The sequence below is a fragment of the Tachyglossus aculeatus genome, chromosome 5 (assembly GCF_015852505.1).
Source record: "Tachyglossus aculeatus isolate mTacAcu1 chromosome 5, mTacAcu1.pri, whole genome shotgun sequence".
In the NCBI taxonomy this organism is placed as follows: domain Eukaryota; kingdom Metazoa; phylum Chordata; class Mammalia; order Monotremata; family Tachyglossidae; genus Tachyglossus; species Tachyglossus aculeatus.
The window spans coordinates 49,256,364-49,282,362 of record NC_052070.1 but is presented as its reverse complement, the minus strand read 5'-3'; the positions used below and the strand labels follow the sequence as shown (position 1 = coordinate 49,282,362).

Genomic DNA, 25,999 nt, shown 5'->3' with positions numbered 1-25,999 from the left:
TTCCCAATGTCACACAGCAGGCACGTAGTAGTCCAGGGTATAGAATCCAGGTCCTCTAACTCCCAGGCCCTTGCTCTTTCCACCTGGCCACACTGCTCCTCTAGGTCTTTCCAAGCCTCCAAGGACGCCTGGGTTGGGGGAAGGAGGAGGAGACAGCCCTTGGACCCCCCCAGAGCCTTGCTACTAAAAGGTTGAGGGAGGGAAGGGTGAGGAAGAGGAGTTTTTGACTCAGTTTCCTCCCCGCAGAGGGAGAAGGATCGTCCCCATCCAACCCCTGTTGGTAATTCTCCGTATGCCTCCCATGGCCCCAGTGGGTAGTAATAATAGTAATGATGGCATTTGTTAAGTGCTTACTACGTGCAAATCACCATTCTAAGCACTGGGGAGGATACAAGGTGATCGGGTTGTCCCACGTGGGGCTCACAATCTTAATCCTCGTTTTCCAGATGAGGTAACTGAGGCCCAGAGAAGTTAAGTGACTTGCCCAGAGTCACACAGCTGACAAGTGGCAGAGTCGGAATTTGAACCCATGACCTCTGAGTCCCAAACCCGTGCTCTTTCCACTGAGCCACGCTGCTTCTCAGTGGTGGGGGGGAGGAAGGAGAAGGAGGAGGAGGTGGGGGACCATCCTTGGGCCACCCCCTGATGCCTACCCCTCCGTGTCTGTCCCTCCCCCAGGCGCCCCGGGTGCACCTTCACCTTCAAGAACAAGTGTGATATCGAGAAGCACAAGAGCTACCACATTAAGGATGATGCCTACGCCAAGGACGGCTTCAAGAAGTTCTACAAGTATGAGGAATGCAAGTATGAGGGCTGCGTGTACAGCAAAGCCACCAACCACTTCCACTGCATCCGGGCCGGCTGCGGCTTCACCTTCACGTCCACCAGCCAGATGACCTCGCACAAGCGCAAGCACGAGCGGCGGCACATCCGCTCCTCGGGCCACGTGCTCGGCCTGCCCGCCTCCCTGCTGGGCGCCAAGGACCACGAGCAGGAAGAGTCGAGCAACGACGACCTCGTCGACTTCTCGGCCATGAGCAGCAAGAACTCCAGCCTCAGCGCGTCGCCCACCAGCCAGCAGTCTTCCGCCTCCCTCCTCGCGCCCGAGGCCGCCGCCGCCGCCTCCGCCCCGCCGGCCGCCGCCGCTGCCACCAAGCCAGCCAGCAGCAAGACCCCGGGCCTCCTGGCCCAGGCCCTGCCCAGCAACCTCCCGCTGGCTTTGGCCCTCTCCAACTCGGGCATCCCCACCTCGGGGCCCTTCTTCCCCATCCTCCCCGGCCGAGTCGGCGCAGCGCTGCCCGTGGGGGCCGCCCACCTCATGAGCGCCATGACGGCCGGTGCCGCCTCGGCCGGGGCTGCCGACGTGCCCCCCTCGGCGGGCCCCGGGACCGGTGAGGCGGCCCCCGTTCCCACCGCCGCTTCCGCCTTGGCCTCCCCGGTGCCCGCGGCCTCCATCATGGAGCGGATCTCTGCCAGCAAGGGCCTCATCTCCCCCATGATGGCTCGGTTGGCTGCCGCCGCGCTCAAACCCACGGCCGCCTTCGAAGCAGGTGAGCGCCCGCGGCCGGGCCAGAAATTGGGGCCTGGGGGTGGAATCAGGCAGGCCACCAGCTGGGGCCCAAATGGACTTGCCTCTGTGAGAAGGGTCAAGGAGAGGGGTCTTGGGAGCTCTTTGGCCTGAGGCCGACTGAGGGGATGAGAGTGCCGGGCAGGGAGGAGGACCCAGGAACCCCACTCCTGGCACTGATCTGTGAGGGGCAGGGATGGGACAGGGCTGGTGCCCCTTCCCCTGGGGCCCCTGGAGAAGGGTAGTGAGGCACATGGCTGCCTCCCTTCCTCTCCCCCTCTTTCCCTCCTTCCACTTTGTCAGCTTCTCTTCTCTCGGGTGGTTTTTGTTTTCCTGTTCTGCATCCCCCTCGAACATCAGAAGCACTTAGTGCTCTGCACACAGTAAGAGCTCAATAAATACGATTGAATGAGTGAATTTCCTCTCAAAATGCTCTCGAGATGCAGTGTTTGTCTCTTTTGCCCTTCCCAGCTCCTCTGCTGCCCCCCGGGAGATCAGACCGCTTCTCCCCGGGCCTCTGGACTCCCCACAGGGCTGGGATGCATTCATTGTGGAGTATTTATGAAGCACTTACTATGGGCCAAGTAGTGTACTGAGTACCAGAGTAGATTCAAGCTAATCAGGCTGGGATCCTGGCCCCCATAGAGCACCCAATCAGAAGGAGAGCCATTCTTTCAGCCAGATCAGAACAGGGTCCTCTGAGGCTTTGGAAGGGCTTGAATCTCCTTTGACTCCCTTAGGCTATAAGCCTCATTCTGGCCAAGAACTGGATCTGATCTGATTGCAGTACATCTACCCCCGTGCTTAGTACAGTGTTTGGCACAGAATAAGCCCCTGACAAATGCCACCCTCTGTATTCATTGTTATTATTGAACTGACAGAGCAACCCTAGGGAGAGTGGATGCGGGAGGTTGCTCAGAGCAAAACTGATGAAATCCTGAAATGGAGCAAAGTAGGAGACAGTGTGGGGAATGAAGCTGGTTCTTCAAGCCTGATTCCTCCCTCAGAAAAGTCGGGCTCTCCCTTCCTCCCGCTCCCCCCCGCCCCCAATCTCCTGCTGGGCTCTTCTCCTGAGTTCCTACAGCCCAGGGAACCCTGCCCTGGCTCCCCTGACCCCCAGAAACCCCAACTCTACTGCTGGATTCTGTTCCTCTCTGCTTGCTTCCCCTCACCCCTTCCTCCTCTCTCCCAATCAGTTAATCAATCAATTGTATTTATTGAGTGCTTGCTGTGTGCAGAACCCTGTACTAAGTGCTTGGGAGAGTTCACTATAACAGCATTGGTAGGCAACGCTGTCTTGCCTACCAAGCTTACTGTCTTTAGTCTTTACCTGCTTTCTTTACCCCTTGGGCAATCTTCACTTGCCCCTTTCCTTTCACTCTCTCTGACTCTCTTCAGGCCTGGGTTTCCTTCCATTCACATTCTGAAGCTTTCTTTGTCTGTCCTCTCAAGTCTTCTTCCTCTACATCTCCTTCATCGTCATCATCACCATTCTCCCCACCAGTGTTTATAGAACAACTAGAGAAGCAGTGTGGCCTAGTGGAAAGAGCACGGGCTCGAGAGTCAGAGGACCTGGGTTCTCATCCCGGTTTGACCAGTTGCTGCTGTGTGACCTAGGGAAAGTCAACTAACTTCTCTGGGCCTCAGTTTTCTCATCTGTAAAATGGGGATTCAATTCCTGTTCTCCTTCCTCCTTAGATTGGGAGCCCCATGTGGGACAGGAACAGTCCCCTGTCCCACATGGGAACTTTGTCTGACCCGATGAACTTGTGTCTTCCCCAGCATTTAGAACAGTGCTTGAAACATAGTAAGCTCCTAACAAATGCCACAATCAATCAATCGTGTTTATTGAGTGATTACTGTGTGCGGAGCACTGTATTAAGTGCTTGGGAGAGTACACTATAGCAGAGTTGACACACACATTTCCTGCCCGCAATGAATAGTGAACTACTTGGCTCTAGCATTGTACTTCGCCACCTCTGGAATTGGCCTCTCCTCTGTTCTTCCCTCCCTTCAGAGGTGAGCAAACCTTCCTACTGGCCATTTCACCCAGAAACCTCCAGTCCCTCACCTCTGGGGAGGGGGCCCGAGGTGCTCATGGGACCGTCTGAGCACACGTCCTAACATCCTTGGTCTGTTGAGGGGCTGAGCTGGGTCATGAAGCCGCAGTTGTCCTTGGAGGGTGTTGGTCTCTGGCTGCCATTCCCCCACTTCCTCCAGAAACTGCTCCCCACTCCCCTTCTCAGGACTTAAAGAAGTCCAGAATTGAGTCCTGGCTAAGGTCCAGAGATCTATGGACCATTGGGTGGTGGAGGTAGAAGGGGGAGGCGTAAGTCTTTGGGGGAGTGAAAGTCCTTGATGGTGCCTTTTCTAATTCAGTGTGTCATTTGCTTGGCGCAACTAAGTCTCTTGGCCATTCTGAGCCTCCCCTGGGCACCCACCCTTCTGGGACCTCTTTCTGACAGTTTCCCCTGCTCCCCAAATCAATCAGTAGTATTTATCGAGCACTTATTGTGTGCAGAACACTGTACTCCTTTCCCCTTGCCCCTCCTCAGAGTCAGTAGGGTCTAAGGAGACGGGAAGGCACAAAACATCTAACTCTGTACTCCAGGCCCCACCTGGCTACCATTCCCTAAGAACCTATAGCCCCATAGCCAGGGAGGGCCAGGCTCCCTTGCCAGTTGACAAGAAGAGCCCAAGAAGTAACCAAGATTGCCCGGAGGGCAACCGAGACTGGAACCAAATCCTTCCCTCCCTCACTGCCCTCCCCCTTCCCTGCCCACAGGTGGATGGGGGATGTGAGAGGAGACGGAGGTGGACAAAAACAACCATAAAGCCAAAACTTTCACTTACTTTTTTTTCTTTAAAAAAAAAAAAACTTTCCCCAAACAGAAAGGTCACAGAGGGAACCATTTTCCTTTATTTTTTAATAAAATGCCACTTGCTGTCTGTGAAACAGTTCGCCGTCAGCTGTAGTGCCTCGGGGTAAATTAATATTTTAGTCACTTGGGGATTGTGGAAAAAGGCTCAGTGGACATGTTCCTGTCAGCAACTTCTCTTTCCCGCTTTCCTCTTTATTCCCCCCTCTCCTCTTCTCCGCTCCATCCTTCCCACCCCACTCACACTCACACGCCGGCTCCCATCCATCCCCCCGGACCAAACCTGACTCCCGCCACGACCTGTCCCTCAAACCCCCTGTTCCCTGGGATGGTTTGATGGGAGAGGTCACGCAGTTTGAACCGATCTGATTGGCTGTCAGTTTCGATAGCCCTGACACAGCAGATGTTCCTCCCGGGCATGCTCAGTGGAACGCCGACCCGTCACCACAGCAACGGCGGGAACGGGGAAGGGGGCTTGACTACCAGTCTAGATCTGCCACTTTTCCTCAGCATTAACAGAGTCTTTAATAAACGCTTAAGCGGCAGCCCCGCAAATTAGTTATGACAGTTGGTGGAGAAAATGAAGTGGGGCCCCCCCACCCAGCCCCCGTCCCCCCTCCCTAGCCTCCCGCCCTTCTCCTCTATGAGGCCCAGAGCCCGGACAACTTTGACATAATTTTGCAATAATTATCACTTGAAGAATTGCCATGCAGGGGGGAGAGTCACAAGCAATCATGTCAATGGGGGAGAATCGCTGACCAGCAGCCAGGCCCGCTCTCTGCTGTCTCTCCCAACCCTCTTCCCTCCTTCTCCCCCTCAACCTCCACGGGGGGCTGGGGAACAGAAGGAGCCCGAAAGGCCTTCCCTCACTCTGTCATCCTCCTCTCTCCCCAGCCCTCGCCCACCCTTGGCATCCTCTCTCGTCTCCAGGTATTTGAGGCCTTGTTGAGACCATTCACAGCTCCCGCCTGCCATGCCCCCTTGTCCCTCGTCTTAACCGTGTCGTCCCACTCTCCACAGGCAATGGGCATCAGACCACCCCGGGGCGGTTCCCTCCGCCACAGGTAAAGCAGGAGTCGGGCGAGGGTGCTGTGGCAGCCGGCTCACAGGAGACCTTGCAGGAGCGCAGTCTGAACCTAAGTGTCAAGGAGCACAGGTGAGAAGTGCCGTTCCCGCTTGACGGGCCAGGGTCTGTCTGCTCGGGCCGGCCCAGCCCGACGCCGAGGCGGCCTTCCGAAGAGCACTCCAGGGCGCCAGATTCTTAGCTGAAGCCTTGCGAGGAGTCCAGAAAGGGGACAAGTTGGATTTGTCCTTTCAGGAAACGAGGCCCTTGAAATGGCTGAGTAGCAGACCTGGGCCAGGATGCAGCAGGAGAGCTCAGCACTTCTGGCTGGATTTCCCTGGCAATTTGCAGGGGCAGGGCGGCGGAGAAGAGGTGGAGGTGGGAGATTTACCAGTGGGTCAAGGGATCTGAGTGAGCCCAGCTTGAGAAGCAGCATGGCCTGCCAGTCAGAAGGACCGGGGTTCTAATCCCGGCTCCGCCACTTGTCTGCTGGGTGAATTTGCGCAAGTCACTTCACTTCTCTGTGTCTCAGTGACCTCATCTGTAAAATAGGGGTGAAGACTGTGAGTCCCTTGTGGAACAGTGACTGTGTCCAACCTGATTAGCTTGTATCTAAGTACAGTGCCTGGCACATAGGAAGCACTAAACAAAAACCATTAAGAAAACAAGGTCCCCGGGCTCGGACCCAGCAGGAAGCACTGGCCTGTTTGGAATCAATGTGGCTGGAGTGGGACTGTGATGGGTTTGAGTGTACTTTGGAGTGGAATGAGAGGGGTGAGGAAGCGAAAGGAGAGAGGAAAAGAGCAGGCTTGGGAGAGGCAGGGCCGGCCGGCCCTTGCATACCACCCCCCCGCCCCCGGGTTCAGGCAGAGAGCAGCGGGCCTCAGCCCGGAATCCCAGCCAGTGGAGTTGGGAATGAGGGTGGAGGATACAGAGGGGTCCCACCGCCTGCTAGAGAAAGCTGCCAGGGGGGCCCTGGGCCTGCACCCTGACTCCCAGGATCCCCTCCTCCTCCCGCTCTGTAGGGGATGGACAAGGGAGGGAGAGGATCCCAGGAGGGAATTCATCTCTGGGCTCCAACCTCCTGTACGCATCCTAACGAAAGCCCGTTGGTTTGTGTGTTCCAGTAATGAATCAAATGGCCACACAGTCGCGGCAAATTCATCTCTTTTATCCTCGCTTATGAATAAGGTAAGAGCCATCCATCACACGCCTTCCATTCCCCCCACCAAGAGAAATTAAAGCGACACTGGGAGGGTGGGGGGGGATGTGTTTGTTTTTTAATGTTTTGCCTCTAATAAGATGAGTTTGTACCATTTAAATTTTGAGGCCATTTTTCATCGGGTATAATTTCAGAGCCACTGCTTACAAATTAATTTAATGAACTGGCTGAAGAAATATATCCCAGCCTCTGACACCTTTTTTTTCCCTTCAGATGGAGGGTTCCGAAAGCTTTTTCTGAGTCCTCCAACTTCTTTCTCTCTTAGTTATTAATTTTATTTATTTATTTATTTACTATTTTTTGTTTGTTTGTTTAAAAAAAATAAAAAATGAAGGAGGAGGAGGGACAGAAGTGGGAGCAAAGCATCAATTTTCACTTTTCGGGGTGTGAGTAATGGTCTCGGACGCCTTTCGGATAGGGCGCTCCGGAATATTTATTTTAAATAATGCAGGGTCTTTTTAAATTATACATCATCTCAAATATATTTTTCCCCTTCACATGATAAATTTTACTCTAGCAGATTAATTTGGTTACTGTACACAACTGCATTAGTGAGCAGCCCAGCTCCTGGGCCTCATTTGATTCCCGAGTTTTGTTGATGGGCGGAGGGGCAGGTGGGTCTGCCCTCCGGGGCCCAGCGCAGCCCGGCTAGTCAGCCAGGCCCAAGCTTTCTGAGAGAGAGTCACATGCCTCCGAGTTTTCCTCCCCTCATCTCCCTTTGTGCTAAGGGGCTTTAGCGACTTGCCCTTTTACTCCCTTCCCTTTTCACCCTCTTTTGTTGCTTTTTCCTCTCTCTCTCTCTCTCTCTCTCTTTCTCTCTCTCTCTCTCTCTCTCTCTCTCTCTCTCTCTCTCTCTCTTTTCCTCTGCCAACAGTTTTCCTCTCTTCCCTGGGCAGTTGATCCTTCCACCCGATTTCTTTCTCACCCGCCTGGTTATGTGTGTACATCCTCATCCTCCCCATGGGACTCTCCCTCTTTGCTTTTATGTGCTTTCTCTTGTTTTTGAGGAGCCATAGGGGTCCCCCTCCCTGACCCTCCCACCGCCCTCCCGCCTCTCGAATGTCATTAGAAGGAAAATCTCTGACAGGAAAATAACTGGGGAGCCTCGGGTCTGGAGGAAAGACAGGCGGGATGGAAAGGCATTCCCCCTCTCCCGAAGCCCAACCTCAGGGTGGGATCTCCCGTTGGCTCAGCAGCATTGGCGGGATTTTGTTGAGGGAGCAGTCATAGAGCTTAGGCATAGCTATCCACCACGTGCTGCTACAGCGATGGAACATCACAATCCCTCCCTTGCCTGTGTGCGGGTGACGAAGGATCAGAGGAGGAACACTCTGAGCCTAACATCAAGCCTTGTTGAACAGGGCTCATCTTTGCTGGCCGTCCTCCTTTATGTGGGGATTAACTAGAAACTGAAGTCAGGGCCCTCTCCACCACCGTTTCCCCCCTGATGGCCTCCCACCCCTTCCCTAGGGAGAACTTGCCCCTCCAATCACACCTCTGCCCCTGTCCCCACCGCAGATGTCCCAGGCCAACCCCAACCTCGGCAGTCTGCTCAGCATCAAGGCGGAAGCGGATGGCAGTCAGCCCGCAGAGGCCGCGCCGTACCTGGGCAAGGCGGTGAAGGCCTTGGTGCAGGAGAAGCTGTCAGAGCCTTGGAAGGCCTACCTCCGCAAGTAAGGAGGGACGGATCGGGGATGTGCCGGTGGGAGGGAACAGGGGAGGAGCTTGGGGAGGTCAGGAAGGAGTCAGGATGGGACAGCAGGAGGCTGGGGAGGAGCAGGGGAGCCGTTCTGGCCAAAAGAGCGCTCCTCCCCCAGATGCAACTGTAACAGTGGTTTCCAAAGTAGCAGCGCGTGGGTTCAAGCCCACTTAGTTCCACTTGAACTTGGCCGCCCCGGCTGGTGGCTGAGGAGCCGTAACGAACAACAGGCTGGCTGGCGGTCAGTCAGAGAAGGACTGCTTTACCCGCAACAGCCCCAGCTCTGACAGGAGCCGTTGTTAGGGGCCAGTCAGTGGAGGGACTGGGAGGGGATGTGCCCACCACCCCTCATATACACATACACTGTCCCACATACACATACCGGACAGAATTTCCTTATAGAGGGAGACAAATGTGTTCACCCACCCTGAAGGGCAGGTTGGGCACCCAGCTCCTTCCTGCAAGGGAAATTCTCTCTGGTTTCTTCTCCCTGGGCTCCTGGATAGGAGTTGGGGGCCCTATTAAGCCACAGGGCTTTCTTGCCACCCCAGCCTCCTCGGGCTCTGAGCACCGTCACCATCTCGGGGATTTCACTGTTCCGCTAGGTTCGGCACCAAGGATTTCTGCGATGCCCACTGTGACTTCCTGCACAAGGCCCATTTCCACTGTGTGGTGGAGGAATGTGGGGCCCTCTTCAGCACTGTGGATGGGGCCATCAAACACGCCAAGTGAGTTGGGGACGCTGCGGGTCTGGGGGAGAGCTCAGGCCCCCGGGCAGGGGGAGAATGGGCTTCCGTGCCACCAACAAGTTCAGAGAGCATCACCAGGCTCCATGTGGTCTCCAGACCCGAGGCCAAGCCACCCCTTTGCCTTTGTCCCAGGGTTGTGGTCAGCAGCCCACCTTGGTGGTGCCTATGGAAGGGCTGGGGGAGTTAGCGGGGGCAAAGTGGTCCACACCAGGCCGATTGGGAAGTCGGGGACCTAAGGGACCGAACTGGGTACCTCTCCCAGTAGAACTCTGGCCACCTAGCTGCTGAAGCCTGAGGCCCTCTCTGCCTGGCCAGGGCTGGATGGAGTTCAAGAGCATATCAAGCTGCTCTCCCCGGGTCCTCGGCCAGGGCCCTCACACTCCCTGTCAGGTCCCTAGACCCTGCGCTGCTGGCCGGAGTCCAGGTCACGGGATCCCGGGGAGTAGAGGGAAGCCAGTGAGCCCCGGGCTGGCCACCGTCAACCTCTCAATCGGTCGGGGTGGACAGAGTTAAAAACTCACGTCAGGCTCTGACCTTTTATTTTTTTAAGGGTGTTTGTTAAACGCTTACCATGTGTCAGGCACTGAAATAAGCAGTGGGGTAGATACATGGAATCAGGGTGGACACAATCTCTGTCCCACAGGGGACTCACAGTCTTAATTCCCATTTTTTAGATGAGGTAACTGAGGCCCTGAGAAATGAGGTGACTTGCCCAAGGTCACACAGTAGACACGTGGCAGAGTTGGGATTAGAATCCAGGTCTTCTAACTCTCAGGCCCAAGTTCTCACCTCTAGGACACGCTGGGGAAGGTTTGTGGACAGATTGGGGTTCGGCCTCCCTTCCCAGCCGGGACCCTGAGGGAAGGAGCCGGCCAAGCCCATGGAGGGGGACCGCCCAAGCTGGCCCCAGATCCCACCACTGTGTTCAAATAGACCCTCCTGTGGGGATGGGGATGAATTGGTGCCTTCCCTGAGAGCTGCCCCCGATTCCAGCGTCTCTTCTGAGAAGGGGCTCAGAATGCCCACAGAGGCACCCGCAGGGCACGTGCATGGACACAGGGACCAAAGTAGGTACCTGGGCACTTACATGCAGTATGGGTACTTGTAGGCATACGTGGGCACATGAAGGCACACATGGGAGGGACACATAGGTACACGCAAGCACACGTGTGTGGGGCGGTTGAGCATTGCCCTACCTTCTGGTATCATTCCCGAGAGAGAGGCGACAGAGCTAGGTCAAGAGATGGCCATTCAGGCCCTGGACCCCCAGGGAGAGCCCAGAACAAGGACAACTGCTTCCATGGAAGCAGCTTCAACCCGGGACCCACCCACCTCCTCAGGGCTGGGCCCCGTGCTGTCACCTGGCTCAGCGGGAGCCAGGGAGCCCAGGGAGCCCAGGCCAAGCATACCTAGACTACCTTCTGAGCAAGACTAGGGCCCTCTCAGTCAGTTAGTCTGTCTATTGTATTTGTTGAGTGCTTACTTTGTGCAGAGCACTTTACTAAGCACTCGGGAGAGACAGTATAAAATATAACAGACACATATAACCGACACATCCCTCATCTTCCCAAGTCAGCGGAGGCGTCTGAGCCAAAGAGAGGAGCCAGGCCACCCTCACTTTCTCACCTGAGATCTTCCCACCTCCCACAGCTTCCACTTCCGCACAGAGGGAGGAGCCGTGAAAGGAAATGCCGCCGATTCTTCCTTCCCTCTCTCGGCCGCCACTGACACCAAGGCTTCCCTAGCCCCATCGTCGCCTCCTGCACCTTCAGCAGCTGTGACTTCCACCCTGGAGGGGCCCGCTCCCAGTCCGGCTCCGCTGCCCTCCGCCCCCACACTCCTCGCCTGGAAGCAGCTGGCTTCCACCATACCCCAGATGCCTCCACTTCCAGCATCAGTGCCTAGCCTGGCGGCTTCGCCTTTGGCAACGACGTCCCTAGAGAACGCCAAGCCCCAAGTCAAACCAGGATTCCTGCAGTTCCAGGAGAAGTGAGTTCCTCAGGCGAGCAGGACGGTAGCATGGTGCCGGTCCCTCTCCCCCCACCCCAAATCCTCTCATCCCCCTCCTGACCCGGGAGTACGGGCTTGAGGAGACGGCTTAGTGCAGCCTCTCCCCGCCTTCTCCCTTCTGAGTCAGCTCAGCCGAACCCGTCAGCTGTCCCAGCCACCTGATCAATCGTTATATTTATTGAGCATGTACTTTGTGCAAAGCACTGCACTTAGCGCTTGGGAAAATATGTCGATAGACACATTCCCTGCCCACAGTGAGTTTACAGTCTAGAGGGGAAGACAGACATTAACATGCATAAATAAATTACAGATCTGTACATAGGTGCTGATGGAAGGGTGAATAAAGGGTGGAAAATCCAAGTGCAAAGGTGAATGGCTAGTTCTCCTCCATTCTTCCTAGCTAGAGACATTGCTGCCATCATTCTCGCTTCCTAGATCGGGCATCAGAACTTGAGGATGAAATTCGTTAGTGAGAAAGTGGATTGCCATACACCATCCCCACTCTCTGCCCCCCCCCCCCGCCACTGGCTGGAGCCCCTGCCCAGAGGGGGTGTTGATGGGATCAGTGATGCAGGGGCGACCGAGCTCAAACAGAGACTGGGCTAAGAGATCCATTGCTGGGGCTGTGCATTCAGGAAGCTGCCCTAGTTCAGGTGTTTGTCATCTGCTGCCCTCCCATAGACAGGGAGAGGGAAGGTGCCCGCCTTGCGCCATCCTTCCATCCCTACCACCTCAGTAGTTCCCCCTGACCTGCAGGACGCCCATCCTCCCGGGGCAGCCGGAGGTCTGAGGACAGGCTGGGGTCTCTGAATCCTTGAGAGAGAGCATGAATAGGAGGGGCTGGTTCAGGATGGACTGAGACCTTCCCTTCTCAGCAGATGTCTGGGGGTTTGCTCTGGGTTCCAGGGTGTCGAGCAGTCCCCTCCCCATCTCCCCCTCCCCTGCCCTCCGGCTTCCCCTGGTAGGGGATGGTGACTTCTTGCGGCGGGAATGGTGACTCCGTACCTACTACAACTGTGCACCCTGACTTCCTGTTCTCAATAAAAGTAATACATTGGAAGAAAATATGCAGCAAATGAGTTAAAGGCGACCTCCCTCTGTGAGCAAGCCAAGGGAGTGGGGGGTGCTGCGGGTGGAGGGGGAATCAGTGATCAGAGTCACACCCTAGAAACAGTGAGCCTGCCTGCTCAATCATTCCACCCTGGGCCAAATGCCCAACAAGGGGAGCACCCCTTTCCCCTGGGGCTAGGCTAGGGCCTTGGTTTTTCATGGATTATCTGTGCCCTTCCTCTCTGTCTGTTGGTGAGGTCCCAAAGGGAGCATATCCCCACCCTCTCTCCCCTCCCCGCCGCCCCCAGTCTCAGGGGAGGACTGGGCTAGTCATGGGTGGGAACCTCCATCTGGGAAGACCAGGAAGGGTCTAAAACTGGGTGGAGATGATGGAGCATTTTGGGAAAAGGGCCCATCAGGGAAATGCCCGGCCTGTGCCAACCAGAGTCTCCTTGACGCCCTGCCAAGTTCTGGTGGTGCTCACCCTCATTTTCATATCCAAGAACTGATTGCAGCCGCTCTTATCTATCATGGCGGAGGTGCGGCCTAAATGACTACACGTCCCGGCATGCAGTGCTCTCGGCAACCCACGCAATGTGCGATATCCAAGCTGCGATAATGGCCCGATCAGATGTAATATGGCTTGCTGGGATTTGTAGTCTCTGCCAGCGGCACCTCCCTATCAAAGCCAAAGGTGGCTCAAGGCCTGCCCCAGTGGGTCATGCTAACTCTGGCTGTGGCGAAGGGTGGCCTGGAGGGAACTGACCCCTCTCTGAGGGGCGCGGAATGGGGGCGGGGCACGCCAGTTGACCCGTCGGGTTTGTGACTCTTCCAGCGACCCCTGCCTCGCGACCGACTGCAAGTACGCCAACAAGTTCCACTTCCACTGTCTCTTTGGGAACTGCAAGTACGTCTGCAAGACTTCGGGCAAGGCCGAGTCCCACTGTCTGGACCACATCAACCCCAACAACAACCTGGTGAACGTGCGAGACCAGTTTGCCTACTACTCCCTGCAGTGTCTCTGTCCCAACCAGGTGAGCCAGCCCGCTGCGGAGGGCGGGGGTGGTGGTGGGGCCTGAAACTTAGCAGACCTGCTGCCAGGACTCAGGGGAGGGGGCGGTGCCAAGGGGGTGCCAAGGGGGTGGGTGGGCAGGGGCGGTGCCGGGAGGCCAATCGGGCAGCAGAGGCTCAGGAGGATAAGACAGAGCTGGGAACGGTGGAGACGGAAGAGTCATCCACCCAGAGGCAGAGGGGAAGCTCCATTTCTTGCATCATCCCTTCAGTTGGACCATGCCAAGCCCGGAGTTGGTGCCAAAGGTCCCAGAGCCATCCACCCATACACTCTCGGGCTGGGCATAGGCCAGCTGGGCCTTTGGGGCTAGTCAGTGATGACTAGTGATTGGCAAGGTACTCAGGACCTGGGAAAGCCGCACTGAGCTTAACCAGTTCCTCCGGTCCGGGCTAAGATGGCCCCACTGAAGCACTGAGTGAAATAAGAACAGTAAAAGGGCGGTAAGAGGATGGATATTAGCCAGGCGACGACCGTAGGAAGCTGAGACTTGGTTTTTCGTCGGTTTAACCCAGCTGTTTTCCCCCTCTCTGCCCACCCCTTCACCCTCACCCGGCTTCGCCATATCCATCAGCACTGTGAGTTCCGGATGCGAGGGCATTACCACTGTCTCCGGCCTGGGTGTTATTTTGTGACCAACATCACCACCAAGTTGCCCTGGCACGTGAAGAAGCATGAGAAAGCTGAGCGGCGGGCAGCCAACGGATTCAAATACTTCACCAAGCGGGAGGAGTGCGGCAGGCTAGGTAAGTCACCCAATCCCGGGGTTGCTCTCTGCAGAGATCTTCAAGCCAGTCGGGTGGGATCTCTTCCAAGTGCTGAGTACAGTGCTGGGCACCTAGTAGGTGCTCATTAGATACTAATGAGTGATTGATTGGTCACGTGAGCATGGTTGAGCCGATGGGAGAGGTGGCAATAGTGACCGGTGCTGCCATCTTCATATGTAGCAGTAGAACTTCTTCCCATAGGGCCAGTGTCTGCCCTGGGCATCTTCTTCAAAGTGGAGGCGTTACTCCAGGTGCCACCTCTCACGTCAGGCACCCCCGGGAGCAAAACCTGATGAGCCCCTCTTCCTGCTAAGGTTTGAGCTCCTTCAGGCAGGCCAGAGAATCTGTTCAGCCTCTGGGGTCTATCACCTGGGTCTCCGTGCTGATGCTCGGGACAATTTAAGCAGCTCAGGCTCCAGGGCCTGGGGACCCTTAGTGGCCTATTCAAGTTCACGCTGCTGGGGCCGTGGCTTCAATCAGTCATTTTTATTGAGCACTCACTGTGTGCAGAGCACTGTAGCTAAGCACTTGGGAGAGCACACTATTACAGACTTGGTAGACGTGTCCTGTCCACAAGGAGTTTACAGTCTAGCCTTCAGCGGGATGTCCAAACAGCACTAACCTAGGAAGAAAGGGGTCTGAGTAAAACTCAGCAAGGGGCTCTGGGAGGACGCGACCTCAGAGAGCACCCGCGTGGCAAAGCCAGATTCCTCCATCCCAGGATTGGCTCAGAGGGTGGAAGGAATCTATCCAGAAGTCCAGGGGTGGGAGGCAGGCTTGGGAGGGCTTTTGTCTTCCACTGTCAATGTGGCAAAGGTTGCCCCGAAAGCTGGCACTTCCTCTCTGCCACTCCTAAGGTGACAATCCTCTAGCAGGGCCCCACAGTATAATCACCCCGTTTTGTCCCCAGAGCGTCTTTACTCCTGGTCTCAGGCCTCTCACCTCCCAGGAAGGGGAGAGCCACTGAAAAGTCAGCGCTGAAAGGTGGAAAAAGAAAAAGGAAGGGGATAAAAAAAAACTCCTTCAACGATTAATTCATAAAGAATTCATGCTGAGGATGAGGCCGCTTTAGTAACCATGGCAACTGATGTCAACACTCCGTGGCTGGGCCTGTACCTGGGCTCAGTTTACAAATGTCAGGATATTCAGCAGTTGCTGTTATTTACTCAACTTTCGGAGTTTCAGGTGATAGCAGGGGCAAGACAAAGCCGGGGGGATGAGACACGACCCCAGCTAGGCCCGCTGCCCCGGCAACGGGCAAGTCTTCACCTGCCCTCTGCCAATACAGTTTCAACGCCACCCGCTTTGTTTGCTCTGCAACCCAGAGACTGGCACAAGTGGATGGGGCGGGAGGGGCCGGAGCGTGGAGAGGGGTAGGCCGTGCCACCATCTAAACAAACTGCATCTCTGGGAACAGAGGCCAGATCTCCGCGCTTTCTCTGAGGGAAGTCTGGGAGCAGGTGGCCGGGAGAAGCAGCTTCGGCAGCAAGACGTGGTCCTGAGCGTGGACCCCCGGGCCCTCTGCGAGAGCTCTGGCTGGAATGGTGGCACAAAGGCCACCGGTGGAGACGTCTGGGGTGGCTGGGCACCTCGAGGGCACCTGGGCAACTGTCAGTGTTCTCTCATTGGCCTGGCGACCATTACTCTTCAAAGCCTTCAAAGCCTTATTGAAAACACATCTCCTCCAAAAGGCCTTTCCTAAGCCCTCATTTCTTCTCCCACTCCCTTCTACATCGCCCTTTCACTGGGATTTGCTCTCTTTATTCACCTCTCCCTTAGCCCCACAGCACCTATGTACATATCCGTAATGTATTTCTTTATATTAAAGTCTGTCTCCCCCTCTAGAATGAAAGATCGTCGTGGGCAGGGAGCATTTCTATTATATTGTATATTATATTCTCCTAAGCACTTAGTGCAGTGCTTGGCGTTCAGTAAACGTTCAATAAACACGGCCGACTGACTGACAAGTGTCAGGTAAAGTGACAAGGGAAAGAATCCTGCCAGCTCCATTATGGTGATGACGGGCTCTGAGCTCATAGTTACGACTGCTCCCTAGAAGTACTGGCCCAGTGCATGCTAAGGTCGCCCTAAGGGCCAGGGAGATCCTAGGCATCTACAGGACAGCTGCTGAAAACCAAACAAAAAAGCAAAGGTTTTCAAACTCCGTGGGCTCTGAGTGATTTCTGCCTGCACTTCTGGCCACTTTGTTTCCAAAAGTCAGAGTAAAGATAGTAAGATAATCAAAGCCCCTTGGTTTTTGTAAAGTGCACTTTGATCCCCAGAGTCCACTTTGATCTCCAGAGTGTGCTCATATTACTTATCTCATTTTTGCCCTCCCAACAACTCTGTGAAGTAGGTAGAAAGGCAGGTATCCTTGTCCCCATTTTTCAGATGAGGAGACTGAGGTACAGAGAGGTTAAATGACGGTCACAGTCACGCAGCAGACTGATGGCGGAGCTCATACTTGAGCCCCGGTCCTCTGGCCGGCATCCAGGCTGGCTCTCTTCCACTCAACCAATGAGTCAACTCTCTTGAGTACTTACCTTGTGCAGAGCACTGTACTAAGCACTTGGGAGACTACAGTACAATAGAGTTGGTGGACATGATCCCTGCGGTCAGTCCTTATTTCCCCTACTCCCTCTCCCTTCTGTGTCACCCTTGCACTTGAATCTGTTCCTTTTACTCACCCCACCCTCAGTTCCACAGCACTTATGTACAGATATATTAATCTATTTGTATTAATGTCTATCTCCCCCTTTAGACTATAAGCTCCTTTTGGGCAGGGAACATGTCTACCAACTCTGTTCTCTTGTACTCTCCCAAGTGCTTAGTACAGTGCTCTGCACACAGTAAGTGCTCGATAAATACGATTGATTTTTATGGGTTTGTTTAAGCACTTACTAAATGCTAGGCACTGAACTATGTGCTAGGGTAGGTATAAGCTAATCAGGTTGGACACAGTCCATGTCCCACATGGGGCTCACAGTCTTAATTTTCATCTCACAGATGAGGTAACTGAGGCACAGAGAAGTTAAAGCGACTTGCTCAAGGTAACAACAGCAGAAAAGTGACAGAGCTGGGATTAGAACCCAGATCCTTGACAGACATTAAAATAAATTACCAATAGGGCAAATGACAGGATAAAAGCATATGTACATAATTGCTAAGGGCTGAGGGTGGGTGAATATCAAGTGATTAAAGAGTGGAGATCTGAGTGCATAGTCGACACCGAAGGGAGAGGGAGTAGGAGAAGTGAGGGTTTAGACGGGGAAGGCCTCTTGGAGGTGATGTGCTTTTAATAAGGCTTTGAAAGCCGGGAGAGTGTTGGTCTGTCAGCAGTGAAGCGGGGGGAGGGAGGTCGTAGGGTCAGTGGCAAGACAGACAAGATCAAGTTGGGGTCGGAATGAGTTGAAGTGTGTGGGTTGGGTAGAAGAGATGATCAAGATAAGGTGGGGTGGGGGGGAGCTGACCAAATACCTTAAAACAGCCTTCTCACTGTACCTCCATCTAAGCTATCTCGCCTCTGACCTCTTGTTCACATCCTGCCTCTGGCCTGGTATGCCCTCCCTATTCCTATCCGACAGACAATTATTCTCCCCACTCTCATTCAAAGCCATATACGAAGGCACATCTCCTCCAAGAGGCCTTCCCTGACTAAACCTTCCTTTTCTTTCACACCCTTCTGCGTCACCCTGTCTTGCATCTGTTATTCATTCCCCCTCCCAGCCCCACAGCACTTACGTACATATGTGTAATTGTATTTATTTATATTCTTCTAGACTGTGGGGCCATTGTTGGGTAGGGACCGTCTTGACATGTTGCCGATTTGTACTTCCCAAGCGCTTAATACAGTGCTCTGCACACAGTAAGCGCTCAATAGATGCGATTGAATGAATGAATGAACCGAGGGTAAGGAATTTGTTTGATGTGGAGGTAGATGGGCAACCACTGGAGGTTCTTGAGCAGAGGGGAGATGTGAACCAAACCTTTTTTTAGGAAAACGAGCCAGGCAGCAGAGTGAAATATCCCTTGCCAAAGTAGACAGAGGAGCAACTGGCAATGAGTGGGGCAGTGGAGCAGCTTCTGTAGAAGTGTAGTCTGAAATGCTTCAGCCTCTTGATGAAAGCTGAGCGGGGAGCTGGGCAAGACTACAAAACCTAGAATAACCTGGAAAAGATGAATCCAGGATTGCTGTTCACCAAATCCCGTGACACGGAGACTTCTGGATGCTCATTCAGGGTCAGTGTCAAGATTGATCAGTGGTATTTATTGAGCTCTTACTGTGTGCAGAGTACTCTACTAAGCGCTATAACAGAGTTGTTAGACCCATTCCCTCCCCACAAGGAGGTGGGGTTGATTAGAAGGTGAAGATCAACAGTATTGACTGTGCACCTCCTACTCAACTCTTAGAACAGTGCTTCACACATAGTAAGCGCTTAACAAATACTATTATTATTATTATTGATAATCAATCAGTTAATCAATCAATTATTCTTGGACATAAAAAACTGTACTAAACACTTAGAAAACCAACCAAAGTAAAACCTGCACTTTCTGCCCTTGGGAAATTTTGAATCTAATAGGGGAGGGTGTAGGCTTGAATTCATTGGTGGCTGTTTCATGTTTGAGAGAAAGTGAGAGACGAATAATGGACACAATAAATAAAAAAAAAAAAACAAATAAGCAAATAAAGTCTTGAGTACCCAGTTGGATGATGGGATTGTAGAGCCAGTAAGATGGGAGGACCAACCTGACTTGAACCTTGAAGGTGCTGAGTTCCGAACAAATGAAGGAAGGATTTTTCCACCCAGCCGGTGGCTCACATGTGGAATTTGAGAGCACAAGAAATTGAGCACCCTGAAAATCTCAGTACAGTTTATTGTTGAGAGATCCAAGTAGGTTGTTAGAGCCGTTTGCTAGCACATTGGATGGCACATTAAACGGCACATCCCAAACCATAAGGACCGTATGCTCCTAATGCCCTTGGTCCTTTACCACCATGGTCAGAGACCCCATATTGGATGGACTGGACCGTTGGTCTCACCCTGTGGGATAGTTTTGATGTCCAAACAATTTTGATGTCCAAACTGGTCTAGGTGTTCAAAATGGGCATCAAACGCAAACACACATAGGGAATTTCCCTAAGTCTAGTGTATTTTTCAGGGGTTTGCCAAGGGAGGGAGGAAGAAAGAGAGAGAGAATGTGAGTGTGTGTGTGTCTGTGTCTATGGCGTTCTCCATCCCAGGAGTACCCAGGTACACCATCTGGGATTTCTTAACTTCACACCGGCGGGGATGAGAGGAGTGGGGAAAGAGACTCATGGCCCTGCCCCCAGGACATCCCTCCCTGGGGAAGCAGCCCCTCCTCACCCCCGAGTCTGGCCACCCCTGACGGTCCCCGGGCCTGCTGTGTCCACAGGCTGCAAGTACAACCAGGTCAACAGCCACTTTCACTGCATCCGCGAGGGCTGCCAGTTCTCCTTCCTCCTCAAGCACCAAATGACATCACATGCCCGGAAGCACATGCGGAGGATGCTGGGGAAGAACTTTGACCGTGTCCCCACTCAGGTGAGCCCCGGACCCAGGGCCCTTCCCCCCCACCCTCCCTCCCGACGGCAGTCCCGCTCGGACTGAGAGTCGGGTCCCACCTGGGACCCGGTGCGGGCAGGGTGGGTGGTGCCTTCTGAACCGGTCCCCTGCCCGTGGTCAGGGACAGGGGCGCAGGGCCCTGGCATGACCCCCATCCTGCTCTTGCTTCCAGGTGATCGGCCACGCTGCCAGGAATGAAAACCTCCCCCAGGCCGGTAGCCTGGCCCCCAGCCCCGCCTCATCCGGGACCCCCGCTTCCTTTCAGGGACCCCAGAGCCTCCTGGACCCGGAGACGGACGAGTACCTGGATTACACCGGCTGCAGCCCCGGGGCCGTCTCCTCCGAGTCCTCCACCATGGACCGCAGCTGCTCCAGCACCCCGGTGGGCAACGAGAGCACTTCGGCAGGTAGGTGCGGGTGGAGGAAGAGGCACGGAGCCAACCATCACCCTCAGCTGCCCTGAGACGCCCGAACCCCCTCCCTCCCCTCCAGCCCCTCCAGCCCCAGGCCACTTCTGAGCTTTCAACTCAGGCCCTCTGCCCTGCCCAGGGCTGGGGGAGGTGAGAGGGGGGATTGGCTGTGGGCCCAAGCCCCAGTTGTCCCATCTTCTGCAGAAGTTGGCTCTCAGCTGGGAGCTGAGCAGGCCGGATGGGACGGTAGAACCGGGACCGGGCAGGAGCCGCCGTCCTCCGACTCTTTGGTCCGTCTCCAGGCATGCGAACGGCTTCCCGGCCCCTCTCAGACATTCTCCCCCAGAGCTCCCGGCTCCCCCGCACACTCTGGCTTTGGCCCAGATGCCATCTGCCAGCGTTTTCTCTGGACACGGATCGAGGCATCAGTCTGTCAGCGTCCAAGACGCACATGGGGCTGCCCCCTTCCTCCCTCAGGCCCAGGCTGAAAGGCCAACTTTCTGGGTGCCGGAGGGAGGGCAGGGCTGGCTGGACCCTCAGCCGAGGGTGCCATCAGAGGTGTGCCAGAGACAGGGCCCAGACCGTTTCTCTCTCCTTTTTCCCACCCGAGGGAAGCCTAAGGCATCTCCTGCCCTCTCCATCCAGGCAGGGTGAGGGTTCAGGCTGCGGAGTCCGGGCTCCCAACAGTCCTTCTGTCCCTTCAAATGGGCACAGCGAATGGGCCTGGCTCACCTCCAGCCCCGCAGGAGATACACTGGCCAGGAAGTTGGGGGCTGGGAGACTCTGGGCCATTTCTGGACCCGCCTGCAGTGCCAGGGCTGGAGGCCAGCCCCCAGCCCCTAGTCCCCAGGCCCACCACAGGCAGGATCGGGAGGAGTCACAGCCAGTCAGGCACTGTTTCCTTTCTCAGTCATGGGCACTGACTCCAGCCACACCCAGTTTTTCCACCGTGACTCCCCCCTCTCCTGCTCTGCTCCTCCTCCCCCCTTCCGCCCCCCCCACCCCGTGTCACCGCCTTCCATCTCTTCTCTGTTCCAGTTTTGTTCCGTATCTCTGAATGTATTTCCATTTTCATCGTATTTGCTTCCGCTGTTGGGTTTCTCATTTCGGTTCTTTTTTTGTTTGTTTGTTCTTTGTTTTCTTTTTTTTTTTTTTTTTCTGCTTTTCTCCACCTTCTCCAGGCTGCCTGGCTGCTCCTCCTCCTCCTCCTCCTCCTCCTTCTGCTGCTGCGGCCGCTGCGGACGAGGCTGCCCCCGCCGCTGTGCAGCCTCCACTGCCTCCATCCTTCTCACCAGCCCTGCTCAGGCCGCCCCTCCCCTCCCTCCCATACCTCTTCTCTCCGTCTTGTCTCTCATACTCTCTGCTCAGTGCCACTCTGGGATCCAGCCGGGGCATTGTCATGCCCGCCACCAGCACACCTGGCTTCCCGCCCGTCATTGCCACTCCAACTCCAGTCCAAAGCGACGTCCCCCTAGTTCAGGACGCTGCAGGTAACTCCTCCGAACTGCCCAGCCAAGGCCCCTGCCAGGCTTCCGACCCCTCGCCGGCCCTCCAGCTCCCTCCTGAGAGGGAGGCCCACCTGTGGCCCTGAGCCTGGCACCCTTACTTGCCGCCTGGTGTACCTATGAGGCCTCTCCTCTGGCCCAAGCCTGGCATCAGTGACCTTCCTTCCTGTCCTCTGTCTCTGCCCAGAGAGCTTCCACCCCTCCCAATCCAGCCCTTTCCCCCACCGGCAAAGCCGAACCCCAAGGGCTTAAACGAAGGGAGGTCTGCTGCCCTTGCTGCAGAAGGAGGGCCCAGGGCAGGGAGGGAGCTGGGCTGTGGGCATCTGCAGGTGGCCACCCAGGGGTAGCACCAGGTGTAGGGACTGGCCCTCCTGGCCCACTGACTAAGCCCCACCGTAGGCCTGGGCCTGAGTACCACCACTAGCCCAGGGAGCGCGGGGCGTCCAGAGCCCTCTGCCCAGGTTTGGCATCAGCAGCACTGTAGCAGCGGGCTGGGGGCAGAGGTGAACCAAAGGGACAGCGTTGGCATGGGGGATTGGAGCCAGACAGTAGCCTCTGGCAGAGAGAAAGCAATCTGAAATAAATCCCCGATGGCCACACATTTCTGGTGGTGGACCAGATCAGAAGTCTGAGCTGTAGAGCCTCCCCAAGCAGGGGTTCCCAAGGGGGTCAGGGGGAAACGGGGGAACCCCTCTGCATCTTTCCAGGAAGGAAACTCCCTGAGATCTGAACCAGGCCCCAAGATTAGCTGCCAGGGCTCTCCTGGAACTGTGCTCAGGCTCTTTGTGCTGCCCTCCTTCCCCCCAGCCCTCCTGATCAGTGTGAAGATCCCTGTTGGAGGACAGTCTGGTGGCCTTCCAGCCTGTCAACCTCCAGGGCAGGTGGCCACACCTGGGTCCAACCTGCCAGGTTTCCTCGCTGCAGCACCCCCATCTCAGGATGCCCTCTTCCTTTGCTAGGGCCCGCCCAGCAGCGGCGACACTCTACCGGTTGCGCCTGAAGCTTTCCCAGGCCCAGCTGGCCCCGACTTGCTGTGGCACCAGCCCTTGCCGGGGCTCCTGACCTGGAAGCAATAGAGCAGAGGAAACCTGGATAGAGCAGGAAGCTCCTTGGACTGCATGGAGACAAAGGGCTATTGTAACCCTGGCCGTGGGGCCACAGGGTCTGGGGAGTTCTAGAAACGCCCGTTTGCGCATGGTTTCACCTGTATCTAAGGACAAGACGGATATTTTCATAGCCGTCACGGGGCTCATTGAATGCTCTGGATTTCCATAGGGCCCTTCCTCCTCTTGAGCCAGTTTTCCTTGGCCAGCAGAGCTGTCTTCCTGCTGTTCTGGGCTGAGCTGAGCATTTCTAGCCATGTCCTGGGGGGGCCATGACCCAGCCAATCCCTCCCCCACAACTAGCTCCCTGCCCTCATCCCCACCAGGACCCTGGGAGAAGCTTCTCCCATCAGGCTCTTCAAGGGATTCTGATAGCAGTTTCTGCCCAGCCCCAGGCCTCAGTCTCCCTCGCCTCCCCCTTCCCTGCCACCTGGTAGCTGAGTTCCCGGACTTCTGCCCAACATCCTGACCTCCTCCTTCTCCTCTTCCATCTCCCCCTCCTCCTACTCTTCCTCCTCCCCTTCTTCAGTAGCAACTCTGACGCCCTCCCTCTTGGGTTGCCTCTGTCCAGGACTGCCTCCCCCACTGCCCCAGCTCACCTTTCCTCTTCTCAGTCTCACCTGCAGCCCATTCCAAGGCTACATACTCCCCCCACCGGGGATGGTGTGCCGACCCCTAAGCTGCCCTCCCAGGAGGGTTGGGGCTCAGTGCCCATGAAAGCCCCCTCAGCGCTCTCCAGGCCCTGGCCTTCCCCGTCCCCTAGCTAGTCAACCCGCCTCGGACGCTTCAGGGTTAAACAGCCAGGCCTGGGTTTGAGGGAGAGACCTGGCCCGACTGGGAAAGTGGAGCGGAGCTGAGCCCGGGACATTGTGGGTGCTGCAGGGAAGATACGCCAATATAAAACGTTAAAAATTGGTCTGGAGAGCGGCGGTCTCTCCCGGCAGGCTGCACCTCCCGACCCGGGGAACCCAGGGGTTAATCGGGAGAGGGATCCGGTCCGTCCCTCATTAGCGGGAGCACATCATGGGGCCCTCCTGGCCGCAGTCCAACTTGGGTAATTACATTCCGTCGACCTAGATTCCCCCTTCAGCTCCAATTAGGTCCCCGAGGCTTCTTCACTCCCCCGTTCAAAGAGAGGGCCGCACCGACGGTCAGGAGCCAGCGTCCATCCAGTTGGGGGGCCATCTGCCGGGGGGTGGGCCCGGAGGGAGGCCGGACTCCCAGGTGTGGGGAGGTGGCCCCGGGCCGAGAGGGCGCCGGCCGGGGTGGGGAACGAGAGTATGCCACCGACGGCGACTCCCTGACTCCTCCTGGGGCCTCGTCGTCGTCACCCCCTACCCCGATGCTTGCGCCCGCTTCACTCCTCCAACCCCGTTTCTCTCTGTGCCCGCAGGGAACACCATCACCATGCCCACCGCCTCGGGAGCCAAAAAGCGCTTCTGGATCATCGAGGACATGTCGCCCTTCGGGAAGCGCCGCAAGACGGCCTCCTCGCGCAAGATGCTGGACGAAGGCATGATGCTAGAGGGCTTCCGGCGCTACGACCTCTACGAGGACTGCAAGGACGCCGGCTGCCAGTTCTCCCTCAAGGTGACCCATTACCACTGCACGCGGGAGAACTGCGGCTACAAGTTCTGCGGGCGGACCCACATGTACAAACACGCCCAGCACCACGACCGCGTCGACAACCTGGTCCTGGACGACTTCAAGCGCTTCAAGTCGTCGCTCAGCTGCCACTTCCCCGACTGCCAGTTCTCAGGCAACAGCACGCACTTCCACTGCCTGCGCTGCGGCTTCCGCTGCACCGACAGCACCAAGGTGACGGCCCACCGCAAGCACCACGGCAAGCAGGACGTCATCAGCGCCGCCGGCTTCTGCCAGTTCAGCTCCAGCGTGGACTGCGAGGTGCCGGACTGCAAGTACAAGCTCAAGTGCTCTCATTTCCACTGCACCTACCCCGGCTGCAAGCACACGGTGGTGGGCATGTCGCAGATGGATTCGCACAAGCGCAAGCACGAGAAGCAGGAACGCGGGGAGCTCCCGGCCATCTCCCCCGGCCCCGAGGGGCTCCCCGCCTCCGCCCTGGAGTTCGAACCCCAGGATTCGGCCGTCAACCTGGACGGCTCCCTCAACCTCAGCACTGACCACAGCGGCTCCCTCTTCTTCCTCCAGAACGCGGCCGGCCTTGGCCTCAATGACTCTCTGGACCTCAGCAAGAAGCCGCCGGAGACCCCCGGGCCGACCCCAGGCCCGGGGGATGCCCCCCAGGAGGGTCCCGCCCCCCCCAACCCCCTGAGTGCTCCCGCCGCCCTGGCTTCTAGCTCCAGAGGGGTGGGCGACTCCTCCCAGGAGGAGGAGGAGGAGGAGGAAGAGGAGGAGGAGGAGGAGGAGGACATGAATGAGGAGGCGGAGGATGAGGACGATGAGGAGGATGACGATGAAGAGGAGGACGAGGACGAGGACGAAGGGGAGGAGGACGAAGAGGAGGACGAGGAGGAGGACGAGGAGGAGGATCTGAACACGGATTCTGAAGAGTCCCTCCCAGACCCCTCAGGAGCCCAGGGCGCCGGGGAGAGAGAGGAGGCGTCTTCCGTAAACCACAGTGAAGCTTCCAGGCCGGCTGGAGAGCCGGCACCCCCCACTGCTGTCTCTCCGTAGCGTTCGGGACAAGATTTGTTTCCGGTTTTTAAATTTTGAAACAAAACTCCTAAAGGAAGGAAGACAGAGAGATACAGTAGAGGCCCCCGAGCCTCCGGCCAGGCCGGAATCCCCCGCTCCACCCCACCGCGGCGAGGGACTTGAATCCCCACCCGGGCGGGCGGCCACTCGGGGTGGTGGCCGGCCGGCTGGGGAGTGGGAGGGAGGGGGGAGGTGTGCGGGCCTTCGGGTGGGGAAGGGATGCGGGGGTGGGGGGAAGACACGTGCGGCCAGGCGATGTTTACAGAGTGACTGGAGTCTTGTCGTTTATTATGCAGGTGACATCGAACCAGGGAAACGGGGAGGGGCTGAGCTTCCCCACGTGGAGCAGCCCGCAGACCACTTTGGGGGGCCCAGAGGGGGAGGCCGAGGGAGGGATAAGGCCCGGGAGAGGCCGGGGTCGTACTGGCCGCCCTGGGTTTTCCCGATCACTGACTTCCGTGTGCTATTGCGTACCGACTTCGCCGCCGCCGCCGCCACCACTGCTCTGGGGAGCGGAGTGGGTGGCCAGAGAGAGGGAGGGGGAAACCGGGCGTCTGAAGCTCCTCTCTTTCCCACCCCAAAGTGCTCAGGCAGGATCCGATCCCTGGGGCAGACGGCTCTGGCCTGGGCCACTGGGCT

General features: G+C 56.5%; 1 protein-coding gene across 1 annotated transcript in view; it reads left to right on the top strand.

Moving 5' to 3' along the window:
- CASZ1 (castor zinc finger 1) overlaps positions 1-25,466 on the top strand; it is an 87,826-nt gene extending 62,360 nt beyond the window's left edge. Inside the window, exons 9-19 of the mRNA XM_038746624.1 lie at positions 679-1,550; positions 5,467-5,602; positions 6,637-6,700; positions 8,250-8,404; positions 9,036-9,158; positions 10,830-11,168; positions 13,075-13,273; positions 13,883-14,054; positions 19,494-19,642; positions 19,929-20,070; positions 24,075-25,466. Coding sequence (XP_038602552.1) covers positions 679-1,550; positions 5,467-5,602; positions 6,637-6,700; positions 8,250-8,404; positions 9,036-9,158; positions 10,830-11,168; positions 13,075-13,273; positions 13,883-14,054; positions 19,494-19,642; positions 19,929-20,070; positions 24,075-25,339 — 3,616 coding nt within the window. The 3' untranslated portion in view covers positions 25,340-25,466. The remainder of the gene's footprint in view (positions 1-678; positions 1,551-5,466; positions 5,603-6,636; positions 6,701-8,249; positions 8,405-9,035; positions 9,159-10,829; positions 11,169-13,074; positions 13,274-13,882; positions 14,055-19,493; positions 19,643-19,928; positions 20,071-24,074) is intronic.
- The last annotated feature ends 533 nt before the right edge of the window (positions 25,467-25,999 follow it).